At 40.6% G+C, this 20,232-nt stretch overlaps 3 protein-coding genes across 3 annotated transcripts in view; all 3 read left to right on the forward strand.

Annotated features, from left to right (window-relative positions):
* Window positions 1-805: 805 nt before the first annotated feature.
* On the forward strand, window positions 806-5,042 carry LOC131467380 (zinc finger protein 239-like). The gene is made up of 3 exons (XM_058641246.1): window positions 806-938; window positions 2,556-2,626; window positions 2,743-5,042. Exons 2-3 carry the CDS (start codon window positions 2,578-2,580, stop codon window positions 3,843-3,845), a joined length of 1,152 nt encoding a protein of 383 aa, XP_058497229.1. The 5' UTR covers window positions 806-938; window positions 2,556-2,577; the 3' UTR covers window positions 3,846-5,042.
* Window positions 5,043-5,763: 721 nt separating this feature from the next.
* Window positions 5,764-16,833, forward strand: cfap52 (cilia and flagella associated protein 52). Its single transcript, XM_058640974.1, has 14 exons — window positions 5,764-5,958; window positions 6,607-6,806; window positions 7,503-7,639; window positions 7,728-7,856; window positions 7,945-8,044; window positions 8,139-8,255; window positions 8,529-8,629; window positions 8,804-8,974; window positions 9,435-9,583; window positions 9,766-9,911; window positions 10,492-10,640; window positions 11,717-11,819; window positions 15,104-15,215; window positions 15,724-16,833. Exons 1-14 carry the CDS (start codon window positions 5,898-5,900, stop codon window positions 15,903-15,905), a joined length of 1,857 nt encoding a protein of 618 aa, XP_058496957.1. The 5' UTR covers window positions 5,764-5,897; the 3' UTR covers window positions 15,906-16,833.
* Window positions 16,834-18,181: 1,348 nt separating this feature from the next.
* Window positions 18,182-20,232, forward strand: part of usp43a (ubiquitin specific peptidase 43a) — a 103,739-nt gene continuing 101,688 nt past the window's right edge. Inside the window, exon 1 of the mRNA XM_058640595.1 lies at window positions 18,182-19,117. Within this exon, the coding sequence (XP_058496578.1) occupies window positions 18,491-19,117 (627 nt within the window). The 5' untranslated portion in view covers window positions 18,182-18,490. The remainder of the gene's footprint in view (window positions 19,118-20,232) is intronic.

A 20,232-nucleotide genomic window follows, 5' to 3' on the forward strand; every position in this document is an offset into this window, starting at 1 on the left:
GTGTGGCTGCTTGACTTGCATTGTCACTAAATGTTGCCGTGTCTATTTTTATTTACTTTGGTTACCGCTGGCTGTGCTTCAATTTTTCCCTCAGGGGATGATAAAAGCAAACTTTTAACTTCTGAAGTTTGAAAAATGACAAAAGAACGATAGTGCTTTATTTTGCATAGCTTGCATTTTGAACACAGCTGATATAACCTATTACTTAGTAAACACATTGTTTGAATAATTTGATTTATGAACGAGACATGACGGCAGGATGCGATGACTGCAATAACATGTCCTGACTATGACATATGTCATTAAGTGGATTTCTGTAGTTCATTTGAGTGGCACAGACATGGAATCATAAGTTCCAAAGTGCCAATGCGGACCTGCTCAGGCTTTGACAGAGGTGCCATTCACGCTGTTGTTAGTTGATGAACCAGCAACATAATTGTTGAGGCGTTATTTGAAGGTTGAAAAACTACATTGTGTTGCTTTAACAGCAAGCATGGATTGGACAGTCAAATAATAATGAATAAAAAAACATCTTTCTGTGTTAACATTTGCTACCTATCTTACATAGGTATAAGAATATAGTGCAAACGGGGGCGGATGTTTTGACCATGCTGAGAGTGAATGGCTGCGGGATTGACTCATGTTTTACTGCAGTATAACACTCACTGTAACATTAAAAAAATGCATTTTATCGTTCCATCTGAGATGAAAGAAGACCCGCCTCTATGTGGCTCTTGATTGGTTTATCTGTCGACATGAAGCGTAGTGATTTGTTAAGGTTATACAACCCTGCTATTATCCACCAATCAGAGACAGGGTAGGGAATCGTTTCTTCGCCCACCCCGGATGTTAACGAAAGTAGCCCCGTGCTACATCTTGCAAAGCTACTGCGATTATTTACATCAAACTGTAAAGCAGTTTGCCACGGGAAAAAACAGGTTTGATCTCCGTTGCTTCGAACGATTGTTATAAAGGTGGACCACAAAATCATATTTCCCGCTGAATCGAAAACGATGTAATTGGCGACCGCCACAGCGTTAGCATCTGCTAGGTCGTCACTGTTAGACAGTGTAGCTTTGCTAGCCACTGCAGCGATGCTAACGTTAACCAAAGAGTGGTAGGGGTTTGTTCATCTATGAATATATGAAAAAAAAAAAAGGAAAAAATCAGTCCTAAATATGTCATATTAATGCGATATATTGCATATTGCCCTATACAGCCGCGTTTGCTTGTATAGCGTCAGTTTAATACATTTGTTAGTGCAGCGTTGCTTATTAGGAGCTAAATACGTTGGTAATATTTGTGTGTCTCATTTTTAAAATAAGCCTTTTATATGTATTTTTGGCTGGGTCTTGCTTTACTTAGGCCACCATTTTACCATTAAAGCTGACTCATTATATTGTAATTTGCTGTAAGAAGGACAAATGTACTGTATGTATCTTAATTGTATGAACATCACTGCTGGAACCAAATAACTGAACTCATTTAGTCTTTCATGACAGCAACACATCTCTAAAAAGTTCATGTTAACCATTGTGTAGTATCACCTATTCTTTTCACAACACACAAATGTCTGGGAAGTAACCCTAACACCAGTTGCAGGAGTTGTGGGAGAGGATTGTTGTTGTCATGCAGGATTCTAACTGCTCTACAGTCCTGGGTCATTGCATGATTTTTTTCTCATGATGCGTTAAATTATTTTTCTTGACTTTTCTTGATGTTTCTACCGAGTGGAATGGTTTGGTACTGTACAGTATGTGTTTATTTTTGTCTCCATTAGGAATAATACCAAAATAACCAGCCCCATTTTTGGTACCCTTCCCTTGAAGTCAGTCGAAATGCAAACCTGGCCCAGGGCTTTGCTGTCCCAAACCGCACCACACTGTACTGTACCATGATGGAAACACGGCATTGGTGAAATTGATGGACACGATATGTGTTTAGTATTGTCTTGCTGAAATATACAACGAGCATGTGTTGTTCTAAAACCTTCAGTTGTTTTCAGTATTGATAGAGACTTTGCAGATGTATATGCTGCCAGCGCCATAGGCACTAATGCAACCTGGTTTTTGAACTGTGTGCTGACAACAAGCTGGATGGTCCCTCTCCTCTTAAGTCTGCAGGACACAGCATCTGTGGTTTCCAAAAAGAATTTCAAATGTTGGTTAATCTGGCCATAGAGCAGTTTTCCATTTTGCCTCAGTCCATTTTAAAGTAGCTTTGGCCCAGAGAAGATTACTGTTTCTCGACCGTGCTCACATATGGCTTCTTTTTTGCATGATACAGCTTTAACTTGCATTTGTGCCCACTTATGTTACTTACCTATTGCCAGTTAAGCTATTTAGTTAAAAATATCCTTTTTTTTAATTAGTGCCACAACCATTTGTTGTACCTGTCCCAACTTTTTTGAGATGTGTTGCTCCCATCAAATTAAGAAATTTCAACACTGAGTTTTTCCAATTCAGTGTCACTTAGGTTTTATTATATACATCTGATGCGATCAGCACTGAATCACTGGTGTACAATGCTGATATAATTTTTCTCTCTGTTTGTAGTGCACAAAAATAGGCTGCAGTCATGGGTCCAGACACATCACCTGTCATTAAAACAGAATCGTCAGACGAAAGTAAGTGTTGCTGCTTCTTTGTATTTTTAACATCATACGACTAATGCACAAGTCAAATTAGTTGGTTTACTGAGTAAAGTTGAAAGAGTATATTCTTTGATGTGATTGTTTATCAGGTCCAGCTGAAGTGACTGTGAAGGTCATCTCAGACTCCGACATCACTGAGTCGGAGGACTCCAAAGAGCCAGCGAGAGACGTAAAAGACAAGCGTCACTGTTGCTCTGTCTGTGGTAAGGTGTTTAGCAAACCGAGTAGGCTAGAAAGGCACAAACCTGTGCACTCAAGGGAGCCCAAGATTGTTCATACATGTCACATTTGTGAGAAGACATTCTCACAAGAAGAGAAGCTGATTCGACACCAGGTTTTCCACAGTAGGACTAACAAGCATCCCTGTCCTGACTGTGGAAAAGTTTTCAATAGGCCTTCACGGTTGGAGAGGCATAAACGTACGCATTTAAGGAAACCAAAGGAGCCTCATCAGTGTACATACTGCCTGAAGACGTTTAATAAACTTAACAAACTGGAGCGTCACTTGCGAATGCACACTGGGGAGAGGCCTTTCACCTGCTCCGTCTGTGGGAAGGGATTCTCTGAGGCTGGCCACTGCAAAGCGCATGAAAAAACCCACGAGGAGCAGCCAGACAAACCTCACAGCTGCCCAGATTGTGGGATGCGTTTCTTCAAGGCCTCAGCAGTCCGTCGACACTTCCGCTCCCACACCGGTGAGAAACCCTTCAAATGCAGCTTGTGTGAAAGTTGCTTCTCCCGCTCAGAGGGACTGAAAAGACACATGCGGAGCCACACTGGGGAAAGACCATACAAATGTATTGTCTGCGGGAAAGGATTTTATACTCGTCAAGATTTGAACATCCATGCGTTGATCCACTCTGGAGAGAAACCGCATCTTTGCCCTGTGTGTGGTAAAGGCTTCTCACAGCTGGGCAACATGAAAGAACACATGCAAAATGTTCACATTAAATCAGATAAGTATATTTGCAACGATTGCGGTGCAACCTTCACACGGTACACGTCACTGATTAAACATCAGAGGACACACACGGGAGAAAAACCCTATCTGTGCGCCACCTGTGGCCGCAGATTTTCATGGAGCCATTCCCTAGCCAGACACCGGAGGACACACATACACAAACAGATGTCTATGGAGGCATCAGAAGATGTAGAAAGTTTTGGAAAACCCTCTGAGAGTCCCAGCAGTTGAAAGGGAAGTGAGGAAATACTATCTCATCATCTAACAGTCTTGTGGTTCATTGAGAGCTAATGTTTGCTGTTCAATTAAACACTTAGTACAGAGCTCCTAATTGGCTTATTTTCCTTTTTATTGAAATATGTTGGCAATTAAAATGAATATTTCCTTAACATATGGTTGAGCATTATTGGGCTAACACACACAATAATTTGTGGCACCTGGAGTCTTTTTGCCTCGAAGATTTGGCAGCTTTCTTGAGACAATAAAAGGTCTCCTGCACAACAGGACCTCACAAAAGACTGAAGGCTGTTGATGGCAACATGCGGTATTAAGAAGTAAGGGCGTAAAAACGTCTGATCAGATACCATCTCTGTATTTTCCTTTATTGTCATATTTTTGTTTAATGATTTTGCTATTCTGTGATGCTTTATAATTTTGATTTAATTATATCATTTACAGTTTAAAAAAAAAGAAAATACTTTTGCCTGATCACTCCTGATTTCTTTACAGGGTTATGTGTCTTACAAATGCGTGGGTCAGCTTTGTTAATGTCCTCATGACAGAGTTGAGAAACAAATTTGAAGGCTTACAAATGAAGTATGTGCACGTTGCAGTCAGTGATTGTCATACTGCAATGCTTAACTCAAAAATTCCAAATTTCCTTTGCAAATGAAAACTGTTTAATTAAAATTCCATGTTTGTAAATTTAATATTTGCTTGTATGTAAATAAAAAAAATATTATTTTAATCAAACTCTTGCAGACTGCGCTGACTGAGAGCAGGAAAGTACTGTTAAACTGATACTATGCGGGTATGTTACCTGTTACCTTTACTAATGGCAAACACCTAAAAGTGCAATAGCTTCAGGGCCTAAACAGTGGGAAATGGTTTGAACCTTTAACTGGCGCAGCACTTATCTAGTACGAGTTTTGTGTAATTAAAACTATTATCAAAATTTGTCCTTTTCATTTTTTAATATAATTTCAATATCATTTTAATATTTAGACTTGTATAGCTAATGTAATATATAATGTAATCTACCTTTGTGAAACATGCATAGTAGCTTTCTGCTAATCAACAGGTACATGACTGCACTGCTGTAGATTGCTGCATCACAAATGCAAGAGGCCAAAACATTCGTTAATACATATGCAACTGAAGTACTCGAATGTATTTTCATTTGTGCTGATGAAGACGTGAATAAACACTGACTTGAAAATGAAAACATATCTGGGGTGGGTTTATTCAAAGAATGTCAGAAAGAAGCAAGATCTTTCCTCTGAAGTAAGACAGTTCTCTGAGCCAACAAAGAAGAAAACGCCAAAACATTCAGGCAAATCCAAGTCTGGAGCGATGCCAAAAATGCCAGGATTTGGTTTGACGCAATGGAAAGTTTCTAAAATCATTTCAAAGACATGTGACTGAGAGCAGACAGACACACAACATGTGAAGGAGTGAGGTCGATGCATTTGTACATTTGCCTCAAGAAAGGTTTATATCAGGGTACATTCGATTCAAGATAGCAAGTACTTTTTATAGCTACCATAGCTGGCAGTGTAATTTTGAGGTTTAAAGGTTATAGAGTTAGTGATTTAGTTTGATGTAGAGTTTGTAAAGAGAAATACATAGTCTGGGTTGGCCGGAGGTTTAAGAGGAAACTTGGATAATAAGTACTTGTAAGAATCTGAGTGTACCAGAAATGATCTTGTGCGCACGAGGAACGTTTTTTATTTTTTATTTTTTATTTTTTTTCCATGTCCCTTTAGGGCCTCCGTAAAAGTTCTTACTCTTTGCACAAAGCAGTTACGGGCGCACCCCTTTTAAAAACAGGAAAAAAATTCCGAGTGCACGTGAAGGCATCACTGGCTGAATTCCGGCTGTTGCTAAGTAACGTCTGTTTGGTGAGTTTGGTGAGTTCGATGAGTTCGAAGATGATTTCCCCAAAACTATGAGAGAAAAGAACTCTCGCGTTTGTTTTCCCGGTAAAAATTGGAATTGAATTTTTGAAAGTAGGTCTAATGTTTAACATTTTACAGGAAAATAAACATCTAATCGATCCTGGACATGGCTCTTGAAACACAAGACGTCCCTCGACTTGAACTGGAGGCCGTAATTGGATTCAATGGTAAGTTTTCTTTAAAAAACAACAAAAAACAACTTTCTACAGTTGTTACTATTGTTTGCCAAGAAAGATGAGAGTCAACTTCCAGGTAGTGAGGTGGCATACTAATTAATATTCATGAATTACCTGTCATGAATTTTCAGAATGATAATCACTATTTGTTTTGCTGATGAGTAATCATCAGTACGTTTTATTAATTAACATGTACTTTATTTATCACAAAACTGGGAAACCTTGTCTTAGAGCAGATACTGACTAATACACGACATACAAACTCACAATAAAAGAACGTGCACATCTATTAAAACAATGGTAAGAAACTATTAGAACATATGCCACACCTATAAGGGGAAATAAGAAATTTAATGTTAGAATGTGATGCATATGTACATTACATAGTGCAAAAAGATTATGAATGTGTTTATTTATGAACACAGTGTCTATTAATGAATGTGATGTTATTAAATTCCCTGCTATTTATTTAGTTTTATTTTAAACACTGGTTGCATTTAAATAGTTTTTTATAATGGATAGTATGAAATATTAAATATTAAATATTAAGAGACCAAACATCACAACCCTAGTCTCTGTTGTCCTTCACTGTAATGAAACATGTCCCATCTTATAGAAAGCTACCCCTTGTTTCATCAGGGCACGTGTTCTCTGGCTTGAAAGTGCACCCAGACGGAGAGCACCTCATCTATCCGCTGGGATCCACGGTCATTCTGAAGGGAATCGCCGATGGAAAGCAGCGCGTCCTGCACGGACACACAAACAACGTGTCCTGTATTTCAGTGTCCAAAAATGGAGAGTATATTGCCTCTGGACAGGTCAACTTCATGGGCTTTAAGGTAGAAATAACTCAAATGCATCACAGTGATCACAGTCACTAAAGTTCCCAGTATTATCAATGGGCTCGTTGTACGGCAGCCATTTTGACATCTTCTTGCAGTAAAGTCACAGGTGTTACTAATCACCTAATCAATGATGTTCCTACTGTGATGTGTCCACTATCAGCCATTTTGATAGTTTAGAGTAAGAAAATCACAGGTGTCAATAATCAACACGATAATGATGGTTGAATTCCATTTAGCCATCGTTATTGTGCTACTGTTTTAACACCTAATTATGTCAAAAATGACGTGATGTTGTGTGTAGAGCTGAAACAATTACTCAATTTATTGACTATTCATCGATTATTAAATTAACCGTCAACTCTTTTGATAATAGAATCATCGGTTTGAAGCTTTCTCTCATTATTAAAACAAGATTTCTGATTGTGTTAGCTTCATAAAAGCTTCAAAATCTTCAAGAACCTTACCCCGTCCCCCTGTATGATCCACTGTTCCAATCTAGTGGATTTTTTTCCAAGCCTCATTCTGTGTAGCTTATTCCTCTTCGTCTGCTCAATGCTTAAATGTAAATGTACATTATTCATGTCTCTGCATCCAGCACATGTGGGCTTGAATCAATGTAAAAATAAAGGATGGACAACAAATTCTTATCACTTGTATTATTTAAAACGTTATATTTATATTTACCTATAGGCTATGATAATCATCTGGGACTACGCACAGCAAACAATCTATGCCCAGCTGCTTCTCCACAAGGCTAAAGTCGAGGCTCTGGCTTTCTCTCCTAATGACAAGTACCTGGTGTCCCTTGGGGGCCAGGATGATGGCAGGTACAGAAACTTACCTTGAGCTTAAAATCATGCAGAGACTTTGTGTGACATTTGTTGAATGTTTGTTGTGTTTTCTGTGTATTTACAGCATTGTCGTATGGAACATAAAGACCAAGCAGGCCATCTGTGGGAGCCCAGCCTCAGCTCACAGCGCCGGTCACTGCCTCACTGTGCAGTACTTAAACACAAACGACAATGTCTTTGTTACTGCCGGGAGGTGAGAGAGACGCCTCTCCTGGCTTTTAAATCCTTACATTCGTAGTGTGACTGTCATTCATGTTTTGTTTTTGTGTGTGTGTGTACAGTGGAACATTGCGAGTCTGGGAGCTGGACCTTGCTAACAGAAAGATCCGGCCCACAGAGTGTCAGACTGGAAAGCTGAAGAGGACTGTGAAATGTGTCGAGGTTCAAGGCCAACAGAGTCTTTCAATTCTGAGTAGCAAAATGTACATCAGACGTGTGAAGTAATGCTCAGGTTGCCTGTTTATGTATTGCACAGATCTCCGAGGATGATGAGTTCATGTTCTGTGGCACCACCAGTGGAGACATAATGAAAATCAACCTGAAAACAGGGCTTCTGTGTGACTGTGGACCAGTTAAAACAAAGTACAGCCTGGTAGGTCAACTAGAATGGGTCATCCAGCTGCTCATTTCTAATGTCCCTGATGTTCCTTATTTCTTTAAAACTGTGGTTCATGAAAGGTTTTTATTCAATTTGCAGCTGTAATTTCTTGTGGGCATGTTGGTTTCCAACTAATGTGCTTTATTCATAAAATATGGCAGGTTTTTTAGTTCCTGGGAGTAACTCAGACACTCCAGTGGTGTCCAGTCTTCAGCATGCTGTCCGCATAATAACCGTTTAGTACTCTGTTTCACCGTTTCTGCGCAGGGTGTCAACGTCCTTAAGATACTAAAGTCTGGAGATCTGCTTGTGGGCTCTGGATGTGGCATCTTCACTCTATGTTCAAGGACTAACTTCAAAATTCTGAAGTGAGTTACACAACTGTATTAAGTGTATAAGCACAATTTAGTAATTGTGTCTTTTAGATTTTCTTCTCGTCTTCTCTTGACTTCCTACGATGGTTTTGCCTCTTTCTTATGTAAACAGTTATACTGTGCTATCTTTACAGCAACTTTCATTTATTATTTGTTTTCCATAATCAGGAAAGTCCAACTGGAAAAGGGAGTGACCTCCATCACTTTACGAGGAGAGAGCCAGCAGATCTTTGTTGGGACAGAGGCTGCTCAGATGTACCGCCTGACTTATGGGGACTTCAAAGCTCAGCTCATATCCACCGGCCACAGCACCGCTGTCAGTGACATAGCCATCCCTTTGTAAGTGAGCTACAGTTCGGGGGGAGAAGGTGTCATCAGTTAATCATCCAACAAAAACAAGTACTTTTCTTAAGCTTGACATCAAACAAGAGCTTAACAAAGGTTTAGCTTTGCCTGGTTTGGTGTGGAGGATTGCTTTCATGTGATGTTTGCCATCTGAAGGATTATATGAACTCTAAACAACAAAACTCCACTTGTTACTCATGATGCATGACTTCAGTACCACATTGTGGTCACTAGAGGGCGACATATGATCACCTCAGCCGTGTTACTCTAACGAAAGCATAGAAAAACAGTATAACTCATAGATATAGCTTCTATATTAGCGCTTAGTCATATATTGAATTCGTTTTCATTGTAATATCATACTTGCATGTAGGATTATTTTATAAAAACATGGTGGTTATACTTAACTCAATAATTCTTTGTACATCTTAATCTTTTTTTGTTTTTCGGTCAGTGGGACATCTGAATTATTTGCAACCTGCTCTGGGGAAGACATCCGGCTGTGGCACATCGACAAGCCCAAAGAGGTGCTGCGCATCACTGTGCCTAACATGACCTGCAACTCCCTGCACTTAATGTCTGATGGACACAGCATCATCAGTGGTGAGGAATCAGCTCAAGCTATACACAGACAAGACACTGGAGCTCGTTACTACAAGGAATACTCAGAGTTTGAACCCCCAACACTACTTCTTACCATTTTCCTCAAAATATTGCAAAACTTCAGTTATTCGTCGTCTAAATAATAGCAGACTGTTTCTGACTTTGTGTCCTTTGTCTGCCAGCATGGAATGACGGTGTTATACGCGTGTTTGCACCGGAGAGTGGGCGGCTCATGCTCATCATTCATAATGCACACAGAATGGGTGTGACAGCCATCGCTGGCACCAGGGACTCCAAGAGGATCATCAGCGGAGGAGGAGATGGACAGGTCAGGAGACATAACAGTGATGAGCCAAATATCGCTTTGTTAAAATGACCGCATCAAGGACAAGAAATGTCTGCTTGCAGTCACCAAACAATTAGGTGCAGCCTAATTTTTAAAAGTGAAACCTTTTTTTTTTGACTGAAGCTAATTAATGCAGTCACATGATATAATCTATTATAATTCCATGTTACAGATGCTGGATAACACGGCACACATGGTATCACATGCATTTTTACTGAGAATATAGTAAAATTGGCAAATTATGAAAGATATTTTAGTCAAACATCTCTATCTCTATGTGCAATTTCTTAAGATAAAAATACTTTAAAAATAATAAAGTACTTTTATTGATCCCCCATGGGGAAATTCACATTGATACACACACAAGAGTTTGAAGCTATATACATGATAAATGATAATTTTTTTAATTAATTTTCCATTCTTAATGATCTTGTGTTCTGCATTCTGCTTCATCAATCATTAAAAAGAAAGACAAGAGAGTGGATTATTTATGCATCACAGTTGGCGAAAAAAGGATATTCTGTGCGGGTGAATGGGTTCTCGCATTGTTCTCATATTAAAGGTGTGCGTGTGGGAGCTGCATCCGTGGGGCCAACGACTGCTGGAAACCATGAAAGAGCACAAAGCCACTGTGGCTTGCATCAAAATCAAGAGCGACGACAAGGAGTGTGTCACTGCCAGCTCTGGTGTCTGCATCATTTGGGACATTGTGTGAGTAGCTCATCTGCATGCACAGACAAGCCCTGGCAAAGTGACAAGTCCATGGCGAGGACACAAACACAGCATTTTATTTTATTTTGTCTTGAGGAAATCTTTTAGTTGTTGAATGAAACACCTGAAATCTATTGACCTACCAATCATTCATGGATTATTTAACGAATTTTTAATATTAAGAAAGGTATGAATTGAAAGGAATGTTACATCACAGTATCCAATACAAAGATAGAAAGATATTGGCCATAACTGATTGTGATACAAAATGCCAGATAATAAATAAATGCCAATGTTGTCCTAAGGTCTTGCAATGTTGGCGTTTTCCAGTGGTGTTTGGCTTATTCAATAGAGTCAAAATGCTGTGATTTCTTTTTAATCAAGAAATGAAAACTTTGACATGAGTTGTCTGTCCTCTAGGTTATGCAGTAGCATAGTTTGAAAGATTTAAGCTGATGTTGAAAACAATATTAGACAGACAAGAAGCTACATCAGGGGTGGGAAACAAGCGTCACACGCCTGCTAAATGACTGAAAAGCATCAATCAAACCTCTCTTATGTGACAGACATTGTTTTCCAGGTCTGGGTCAGTCAGTCTTGGACAATCTGAGTCTTTCTTCTCAATATTTTTTTTATCTTGTGGGTTTGTCAGGACCATATTTGCAAATATGTTCATGTTTTCTTTTTGTTTGCTTTTCATGTAGTGCCACCTCTCTCAAAAGGCCTGAGGGGAGTTTTGCACACTTAGATGTCATATGAAGGAAGGAGCTCAGTGTATACACAAAATTCCCCAGTTCTAGCTGCTCTGCAGCTGCAACAAGGCAAAGTCTCTTTCTAAATCAAATTGCAGCTTCCTGCAAAAAACAGTTTGTGTCATAATGTGAGACTGAGGGACATCGTATACGCTGTGTCCACAGACATTTTGTGGGAGGATGTATAGGACAATTTACTATATATATATATATTTTAAATTATTTTGATCTTTTCTTTGTCATTTGTGTCGTCACAGAACTTCTCGCGAGACGTAGTTTTGATTGAAGCAACATTTTCTTCCTCTTCTCCGTCTCTTCCTGTAGGAGATTTGTGAGTCTTCAAAGGGTCATCGCCAACACGCTGTTCAGGACGGTGTGCTACCACCCGGAAGAATACCAGATCATCACCAGTGGCACAAACAGAAAGGTATGGTTTGGGACCACGAGTGTATTCCATCAGCCCATTTACCTTTGCCTTGAGATTTGTCTTGGTTGGTTTTAGTGTTTTAGACTCCAGGGAAAAGATGTAGTGATTGTGATTGAAATTGCCTCTGAGTACAAAGAGGCTGACACTCGGCACTCACAAACCTACCCATCTCATTATTAATTTATTATTATTGTTGTTATAATTTCCACTCAGTAAGCATGAGGGAAAAGCCTGTCATCTGGCGGGATCAGCAGACTTCCACGAGACTTGCATGTCCGTGGATGAGTTTAAAAAGCTTGTCATTTGGTTCCTCGGCTCGAAGTAATTAAGCCATTGTGTCGGTGTGTGGCAAAAACACTCATCCCCTCACAAAGTCAGCAACTTTATGAGCAGTTGTGATTAACTCACCACCACTTGTGCATTTTTTTACGCCAAGTTCACAGTGGCGGAATGAAACGCTTATTTCCTTGATTGTGCACTTTCCTCCGAACCCCATGAACCTTGCCACACACCAGACCCGTATTGTTGCCTCCCGCCCTGCACGGTGAGAGGTGAGGACAAGTTGTGCTGATTAACAGAGCGCTGTGGATGTGCTGAACGAGCGGAGAGTGAGTGAGAAAGAGCGATTCATGTCAGGAGAGAGAGAGAGAGAGAGAGAGGAGTGCTGTGGTGTTCCTGCCTTCCTGTGGATGTGTCTAAGCAACCCAAGTGCCAGCCAGATTCACCATCTGCTCATCCAGGACACAAGCTCTCTTTGTGGGGGAACAAATACCAATGCACTCTCTCTCTCTCTCTCTCTCGCTGTCACTCTCTCTGTCTGTGTGTGTTTCCTTACTCCTGTGTTTATCACAGCACATCATGTTTCTGTGAGGAAGTTCCTCACTGTGAGAGACGGAGAGAAGAGATAGAGAAGAAGTGCGTCTGACAGGAGGTGGTGGTGATGATGATGGTTGGGGGAGGATGCACAATGAATCACAAAATAAGTGACATGACATGACCAAATGCAATGCCTAAATTCAAAGACACTGCACTTATTTGATTCATCTTACATCCAAAAAAGGATTATGATGACATTCTGCAGTGTTACACGGGTTCACCTGCCTAAAAGTCTGCAGTAAAAAAGTCAAATATTCACATTCATATTTGAAAATGATAGTTAAGACGCAAAAAAAGTATGACACATCACAATCGCAGTATCTGTCTAAGTAATGGCCCTATGACTTAGGGTTATCTATTATTAATCGATTATGGACTATTTATAATCAGTTATTCGTTTTTTCCATTAAAACAAGCTCTCTGATTTTTCAGCTCCTTAAATGTGAATATGTTCTGGTTTCATTGCTCTATTTGACAAAGAAAACATTGAAACTGATGTCTGAGAACATCCTCATTTGGAGGTTTGGGAAACACCAATCCACATTTTCCAACATTTTATGGACCAAAGAAATACTTGATTAATTGAGAAAATTATCAACTGATGAATCGATACTGAAAGTAATCTTTAGTTGCAGCGAGTGATGATATTTTTCAATGCTTTTCCCAAATGTGAAGGTGCGTTCTCTTAGAAGGTAGTGAGGTAGTAGGACCGAGAGCTTCCCTTTAAGGCTTTAAGGATGGATTTCCTCTAGTCGAGCAGACAGGACTCAGGTCTTACCTGTTATAAGGGTAGTAGCTTCAACCTGGTGGTCCAGGTTGAGTCCACACATGGGCTCAGACAACGCACGCAAGTAAGAGTCTCTAATAAGCTGCTGCAATCAGATCAGGAAGGAGGAGGCAGAGGTTTGTGGCAGGGAAGAAGGGATGGAGGCATTTCATACAAAATGAAGCATTCACAGTGGTATTTTCAGAGACACTGTTCTGTTTGCTGTTTTGAAAACATCACTTGCATAAGAGGCCCCATATTGGTAAATGCATCACACCTCAGTTGAATGAATTTACATAATCTCTGCAGCTGTGAACCTTATATTCTGATTTGAGGTTAATCAGCAAAGAAGAAGAACTGATTGCAGATGCTTTGGTGTTGTGGTGACTGTGTTTCCCCTCACTTATACTTTGCAAAGTTATTTGGTGGAAATATTAATATCAGCATGCAATTCAATCTAAATAAGCCACGCCGAGGCAGAGGAACACAAAGCTCCCACAGACACACACACACACTCGCTGTGGCTTAAAGGGTTATCTTATTGCTTTGAGAATCACTCGCTACTACTGGAACTATAAATAACATCCTTTTAAAAAAAAAAACATTGTCCATGTCATTCCAAAATAACCCACAGTGTTTGATACGTCTGTGTGAGATTAAATTTCCCCTCCCAAAATGCATCATGGACATTGTCTTGTGCTGAGAAATGAAATCTTTGTCTCAGGCGGATATTCTCATGAATGGTGAGCTTATTCTGAACAGCTCTGCGTAACAGTGTCGTGTTCAGACTATACATAGATTATTTTAATCTGTCGATATACTGTAATGCTTGGTTGACTTTTGTTTTCCTCAGTTTAGCCAAAATGGCATTTGGACTTTTAAATACACAAAGGGACTGAGATCGGTGACACGTTTTGTGACAAAATCTTCTCCAGGAGGCTTATTCATTCCTCAAAAGACGGATTTTAATAGTAGAATCCATCTGGGCGCTTTGGTTATTTCCTGTAAATACAAGAGGGACCCCTTGTTGGTGTGCTGTGTTACTCTGATTCTGTTTCTTTTGTCATGAATATGTTCTGCTAAGAAGTGAGATTTGTGAGACATTATACCTTATCGGCTGTTAAGCCCGCTGATTAAGATGATTTCATCTTATTTAAAAGAGCAAACACACTGTTGGTTAAGTAGCAGTGTGTGTGTGGCAGATAGAGTCGAACCTGCTCATTTCCTCACACAGTGAGAATAATGAAGCAGAAAGGGTAATTGTTTGGTGACATGTTGCACGTTTCACGATGAGTGTGGAGATGCAGCACAGATGTGTTGTTTGCGACATCGTTTGTTTTTGTTTGTCATTAGCTTTCCCAACAATTACATTTGCATATCAGCAGCAATTAATACAACTGTATAGCAGACGCCTGTAGTTTGAAGAATACAATTGACAATTTTAATGATGCATGCTGGGTATTTTCTTGCCTTTACTTTAACCCTAGATGAATTCTATGACATAAAACGGTGCAGAAAAGTGTGCTTTCCTACATCTTATGGGGCACTGTCTTTCTTCCACAAACAATGCCAGTGTTGAACGTACAGTGCAATGCCCGCAGCTACATTTTCAGGGTTGTTGCATGTTAATGACTTTTTGCAGGTTGCATACTGGGACGTTTATGACGGCTCCACCATCAGAGAACTGGAGGGCTCTCAGTCTGGGGCCATCAACGACATGCACATCTCACATGATGGCAAACACTTTGTGACAGGTATGGACCATTACACATCTGCTGCTTACTACGTTACGCATTGCGCGCGTTTAACTATCAGTGCAATTTAACCAAAAGTGAATAATAGAATTTTGGGTATATGAGCATATATGAGCATTTATTGCTGGGTCACATGGTTTGGTGTAGTGCTTAGCACTCTTGCCTTTGGACCAAAGTGTGTGCGTGGGTTTTCTCCGGTTTCCACAGTCCGAAAACATGCAATATGGGGGATTAGTTAAATTGGACACTCTAAATTAACCATAGGTGAGAGTGGATGTTTGTTTGTCTCTGTGTCCCTGTGATGGACTAGTGATGTGTCCCCCACCTACCTATCACCCTGGGTCAGCTGAGATTGGCACAGCTCCCCCCACTGCCCCTCATGTGGATGGATGGATGGATGGTTTATTTCTGAAACATGATCATGATGCTGCTTTTATTGACAGAACTGTATACAGATGACAGATTTTTTTTTTTCATCTTGGACTTTCTGATCCTCTTTTAATACCAGGTGGAGATGACAAGTTGGTGAAAGTGTGGGATTACATGGAAGGTGTAGTAACCCACATAGGAATCGCCCATGGCGGTTCTATCACCAGCATTGGGATCTGCTCCAATAACCGCACCTTAGTCAGCACGAGTGCAGATGGAGCCATCCTACGTTGGAGATTCCCTCACCCTCCTTCCTCCTAATGTGACAACCGCTTGAAGCAACCCAAACGTTTACCACCACACTTACGTATAATCACATTTACTGTTGCAGTTCTCCTTTAATCTGTCTCTATGACATTGTAATGAGAACCTAACAGTCTGACATTAACACGGCAGAATGAGTTTTAATAATGAATGTAATTCGACGACTACAGGTCTATAAAGTTGATTCCTTTTCCAATAAAGGACAGAATTGAAAGGATGAAACATTTTCAGTAGTACAGTCTCTCGGATGTTAATTCCTCAGCAGAGGAATTCTGCATCTACAGACTGTTTGATAATGGCATACTTTCACAGGGCTATATGATTCAGTACATTAAATACATATGCCACTTAGAAGTGATTTGTCTGACTAGTGTTGTAGAGATGAGGCAGAGGCTCAGATTCATGACACTTCTGTCAGCTCATCTATCAGCAGTGATTCCCTGAAAGATACTCGTTAAAGAGCGAAGCGCTGTACAACAAAGTGCCTCTCCGACTGTCTCGGGTCTAAACCCATTCTCCTCATTATTCTTCTCTGTGGCTTATCTGAATAATTAATAGCTCACCCCTGCTTCCCCCCCAAAAAGTAAAATAACAAACCTACATTACAAACTAAGTCAGCAAAAACATCCCTGGATCAGTAAAATAGGGCATCTTGGTCTTTACTCTTTTCCACCCTGCTAAAGAAAGTAAACATCTACAGTGCGTTTGAAAGGACACAAACACATTGCTTGTTATGATGGTTTATCACATGTGTGAGTTTCCTAACTGGCCTTATAGCATTACAGAAATGATATAACGTACTGGATGAGGCCCCGGTGATCTTTTTCAATAAATCGGTACATCTGCTTCAATAAATCCAATTTTTAGTACTGGTGAGCTGTGAAATTAAGCTTCCAATGATTAGAATCTGGATTTAGGGTAATGAACACGCTGGATCCCCACAAATAGACCCAATGGTTCTTTAATAGCCATGTCACTCACTTTGTGGAACTTTAAGGTGTATTAGCAGCAGCATTAATGTGCCTGGAGGCAGAGTTTTTAATGAATAAAACTGTGAAAATCATACATATATCACACCCTGTGGCAGCAATAGGAACATACTTTGGTGATATTTAGTGTTATAGGTGGCCATGAAAAGGTTTAGATATATGGTCATACACTAAATGTGGACACTAAATGTGAGAGTGAATGGTTCTCTATATTTGCGATGGACTGGCGACCTGTCCAGATTGTACCCCGCCTTTCACCCCATATCAGCTGGGATTGGCTTCAGCCATGTGAAGGATAAAGTGGTAGACCGTAAATGAAAATCATCTCTTTTTGTGATATTTATAGGTTATTAGCTAAATATCTAACCTACTACCTTTAAGTATGTTTAAATCTATAGGTTCTTTAGGCTTATGTAAAGTACATAAAAATGCTTACACTGCCCTCATGACCACAAACCAGCCTATGCATGCATTATGCATTTTGAAGCAGATGTTGACGACACAAATAACAAAAAAAATGCATCATTTCCGGGTTCTGGTACCTTTCTGCTGACTCTGCGAAGGACGGGGACAGGACTGGACAGAGCGACATAGCACTGCTGATGATAAACACAGCTATCAAAGAATTTGTGACATCTACTGAGGCAAAAAGTTGCGACAAAAAGTGGACCTCGTCACTCACTCCTCCCTTTCCCATACATATTAGGTGCACATGGGGAACTATAGTGGCATTAGCACACCAGAAAGAATGTCATTCATCCCTGTTTGCATATTAAAGATGAGGTGGGAGATTATTTTATATACGTATATATATGTATATATGTATATATACTGTATATATATATATATTTATTTATATATATAAATGCGGGTATATATTTATTTATATATATATGTATATGTATATATATATATATATATAATCTCCCACCTCACCATGTATAATCTAGACATAAAAAAAGAGAGCTTTGGTCGTGCAGGAGGCAGCTTGAGGCCACAGTGATAACTCATTGGCCAATTAAAGACAGTTACTTCCTTGTAACCAGTGTGTTAAACAATACATGCAAAGTTTCTGTCTACAATTAGTGCTTTGTTGTGACATTATTTATTTCTGATACTAAATGTCGTGATCCAGGTGACACGCAGGTTAATTTAATTCATGTCTTGGGGGGCGGGTATTGGAGGGGAACCTCCAGACAGACACTTGTTCATTGTGGCTCCACAGACGGGAGGGAGGGAGGGAGGGATGGATAGTGAGAGGAGAGTACAGACTCAGAGCGGAGAGCCGTCGATGAGGAAGTGCGACTCAACCTGCGGCGAGGAGGGAAAGAAACGGCTCGTCTCTGTAGTTCCTGGAAGGAGCGTGTCACCAAACACGGCGTGAAGACTGGTGACAACAACACCGGGAATATTACCGAGGATGTCAACAGAATGAAACCAGCAACTGACTGGCGCCGCCACAGCGGTAAAGGGTTTGTGGAGAGAAGGAAAGTGAGAGAGGAAGAAGAGGAGGAGGAGGAGGAGGGGTAGACAGGCTGGCAGACAGGTGCGACTCTCCAGCCTGTTCCGTTTTCTCTCGGTACTAGTACAGCCATGGATACCCGCAAGGAGAATAAGGCGAGAAAACAACCCATGAAACCCAAATCGACAACGCGAAAAGAGAAGAAATACAAAACCGGGAGGTTTATGAGGAGGAAATCGTTGCGCTCTTTTGGGAATTTCATGGGAAGGATCCTTAAAACTTTGGGCACTTTGAGGCACTTTGGAAACGCGGAATCTCCGGACGCAGAGGACGACGACGGCGGCTTCGGGCAAAGCGCTTCTTCTTCTGGGGGTTTCAAAGACGACTGTTCCCATGGCCCCAGAGAGGGAGCCGTGAAGAAGAGCTCCTCCACGGTGTCCTCGCACGGCTCCGTGAAGGAGAGGCTGTCGTGGTGCTACGGCGACAAGACCCCCGGAGTGCTGGGTCTGAAGAACCACGGCAACACCTGTTTCATGAACGCCGTGGTTCAGTGCCTGAGCAACACGGACCTGCTGGCCGAATACCTCGGGCTGGAGCAGTACAAGTCGGATATTATGGGCCAACAAGGAAGGGTGAACGGTGAGCTGAAGGCAGAGGCGGCTCAGACCGCCCGTGGAGAAGTGACGGAGCATCTGGCGTCTCTGGTGCGAGGGCTGTGGACGCTGGAGTACACGCCTCACCTGTCCGTGGAATTCAAGGTGAGCACTGACACAGTAGCAGCGAGCAAGGGACTGGGAGACCCTACTTCATTCATATTCCATGTGTTTAAATAAAGGTTAACCATGGATCTCAATGTGTTTGACCAAACTGAAGTTTCTGCTGTGCTAAAGTTTATTACATTTTTATTCATTAGATGTAGGGCCTAACACAGGGGTGTCAGGGGCCAGATACAGCACAATTTGATCTCAAGTGGGCCAGACCTGGGAAATAATAGCATCATTAAAAGAACTTTACATTTAATGAAGTGTCTTTTAACAAAAGATGAAATTTATTGAGAAAAACAAGTGGAATTTCAACAATATTATGCTTTATGTGCATTACAACGTACAGATCACAGTGGATCTACAAAGGCCCAAACATTTAGTCACAGGTGTCTGGAATGGAAAAAAAAAAAGTATTTCACATTTTAACAAACTCATCCCTGGGCCAGATTGGACCCTCGGGTGGTCCGGTTCTTGCCTGTGAGCCGTCTGTTTGACACCCCTGGCCTAGCATGTTATCATGATACAAGATTTTCAATACATACAGAAAATGATCACGACAAATAATACTAATACTACTACTAATAATAATAATAATTATAAATACTCCTGACTTGAAGTTGAATAAATGACTTTGTCCTGAAGAGGTGACAAATACAAGAAATTCATGTTAGGACAGTGCACTTCCAGAGATGAGGTTCTGCCTGATTAGGACAAGGTCTTCACGAGGACTAAAGGGTCCTGACAAATATCAGTGAGGAGAGGTTCTCGAGAAGAAAGTAACAGTAAATGTTTACCTCATTCAAACCATGAATACACGGATAAAGAGATATAATTGTCAGGCTACATTAATGACTGAAGAGAGGGACCAGTTTGTCTTGCGTTTGGCAATAAACAGGCTCATACCAACACAGCAGGTGTCGTCTATTATATAATGGTAATAAGTGTTCAGTATTACCAACTACTACGGCCTGAAATGTTGGCAGAAAAAACGTTTGAATACATGTATCAGGTATGCACGTCGCTGAATGTAGCTCAGAGGGCAAAGGTCAACTTCCGTGAATAATTCGTCTGGTGGCAGAGTTGTAAGAAAAACAAAACCCTTATCACTT

The sequence above is a fragment of the Solea solea genome, chromosome 10, assembly GCF_958295425.1.
Source record: "Solea solea chromosome 10, fSolSol10.1, whole genome shotgun sequence".
In the NCBI taxonomy this organism is placed as follows: Eukaryota; Metazoa; Chordata; class Actinopteri; order Pleuronectiformes; family Soleidae; genus Solea; species Solea solea.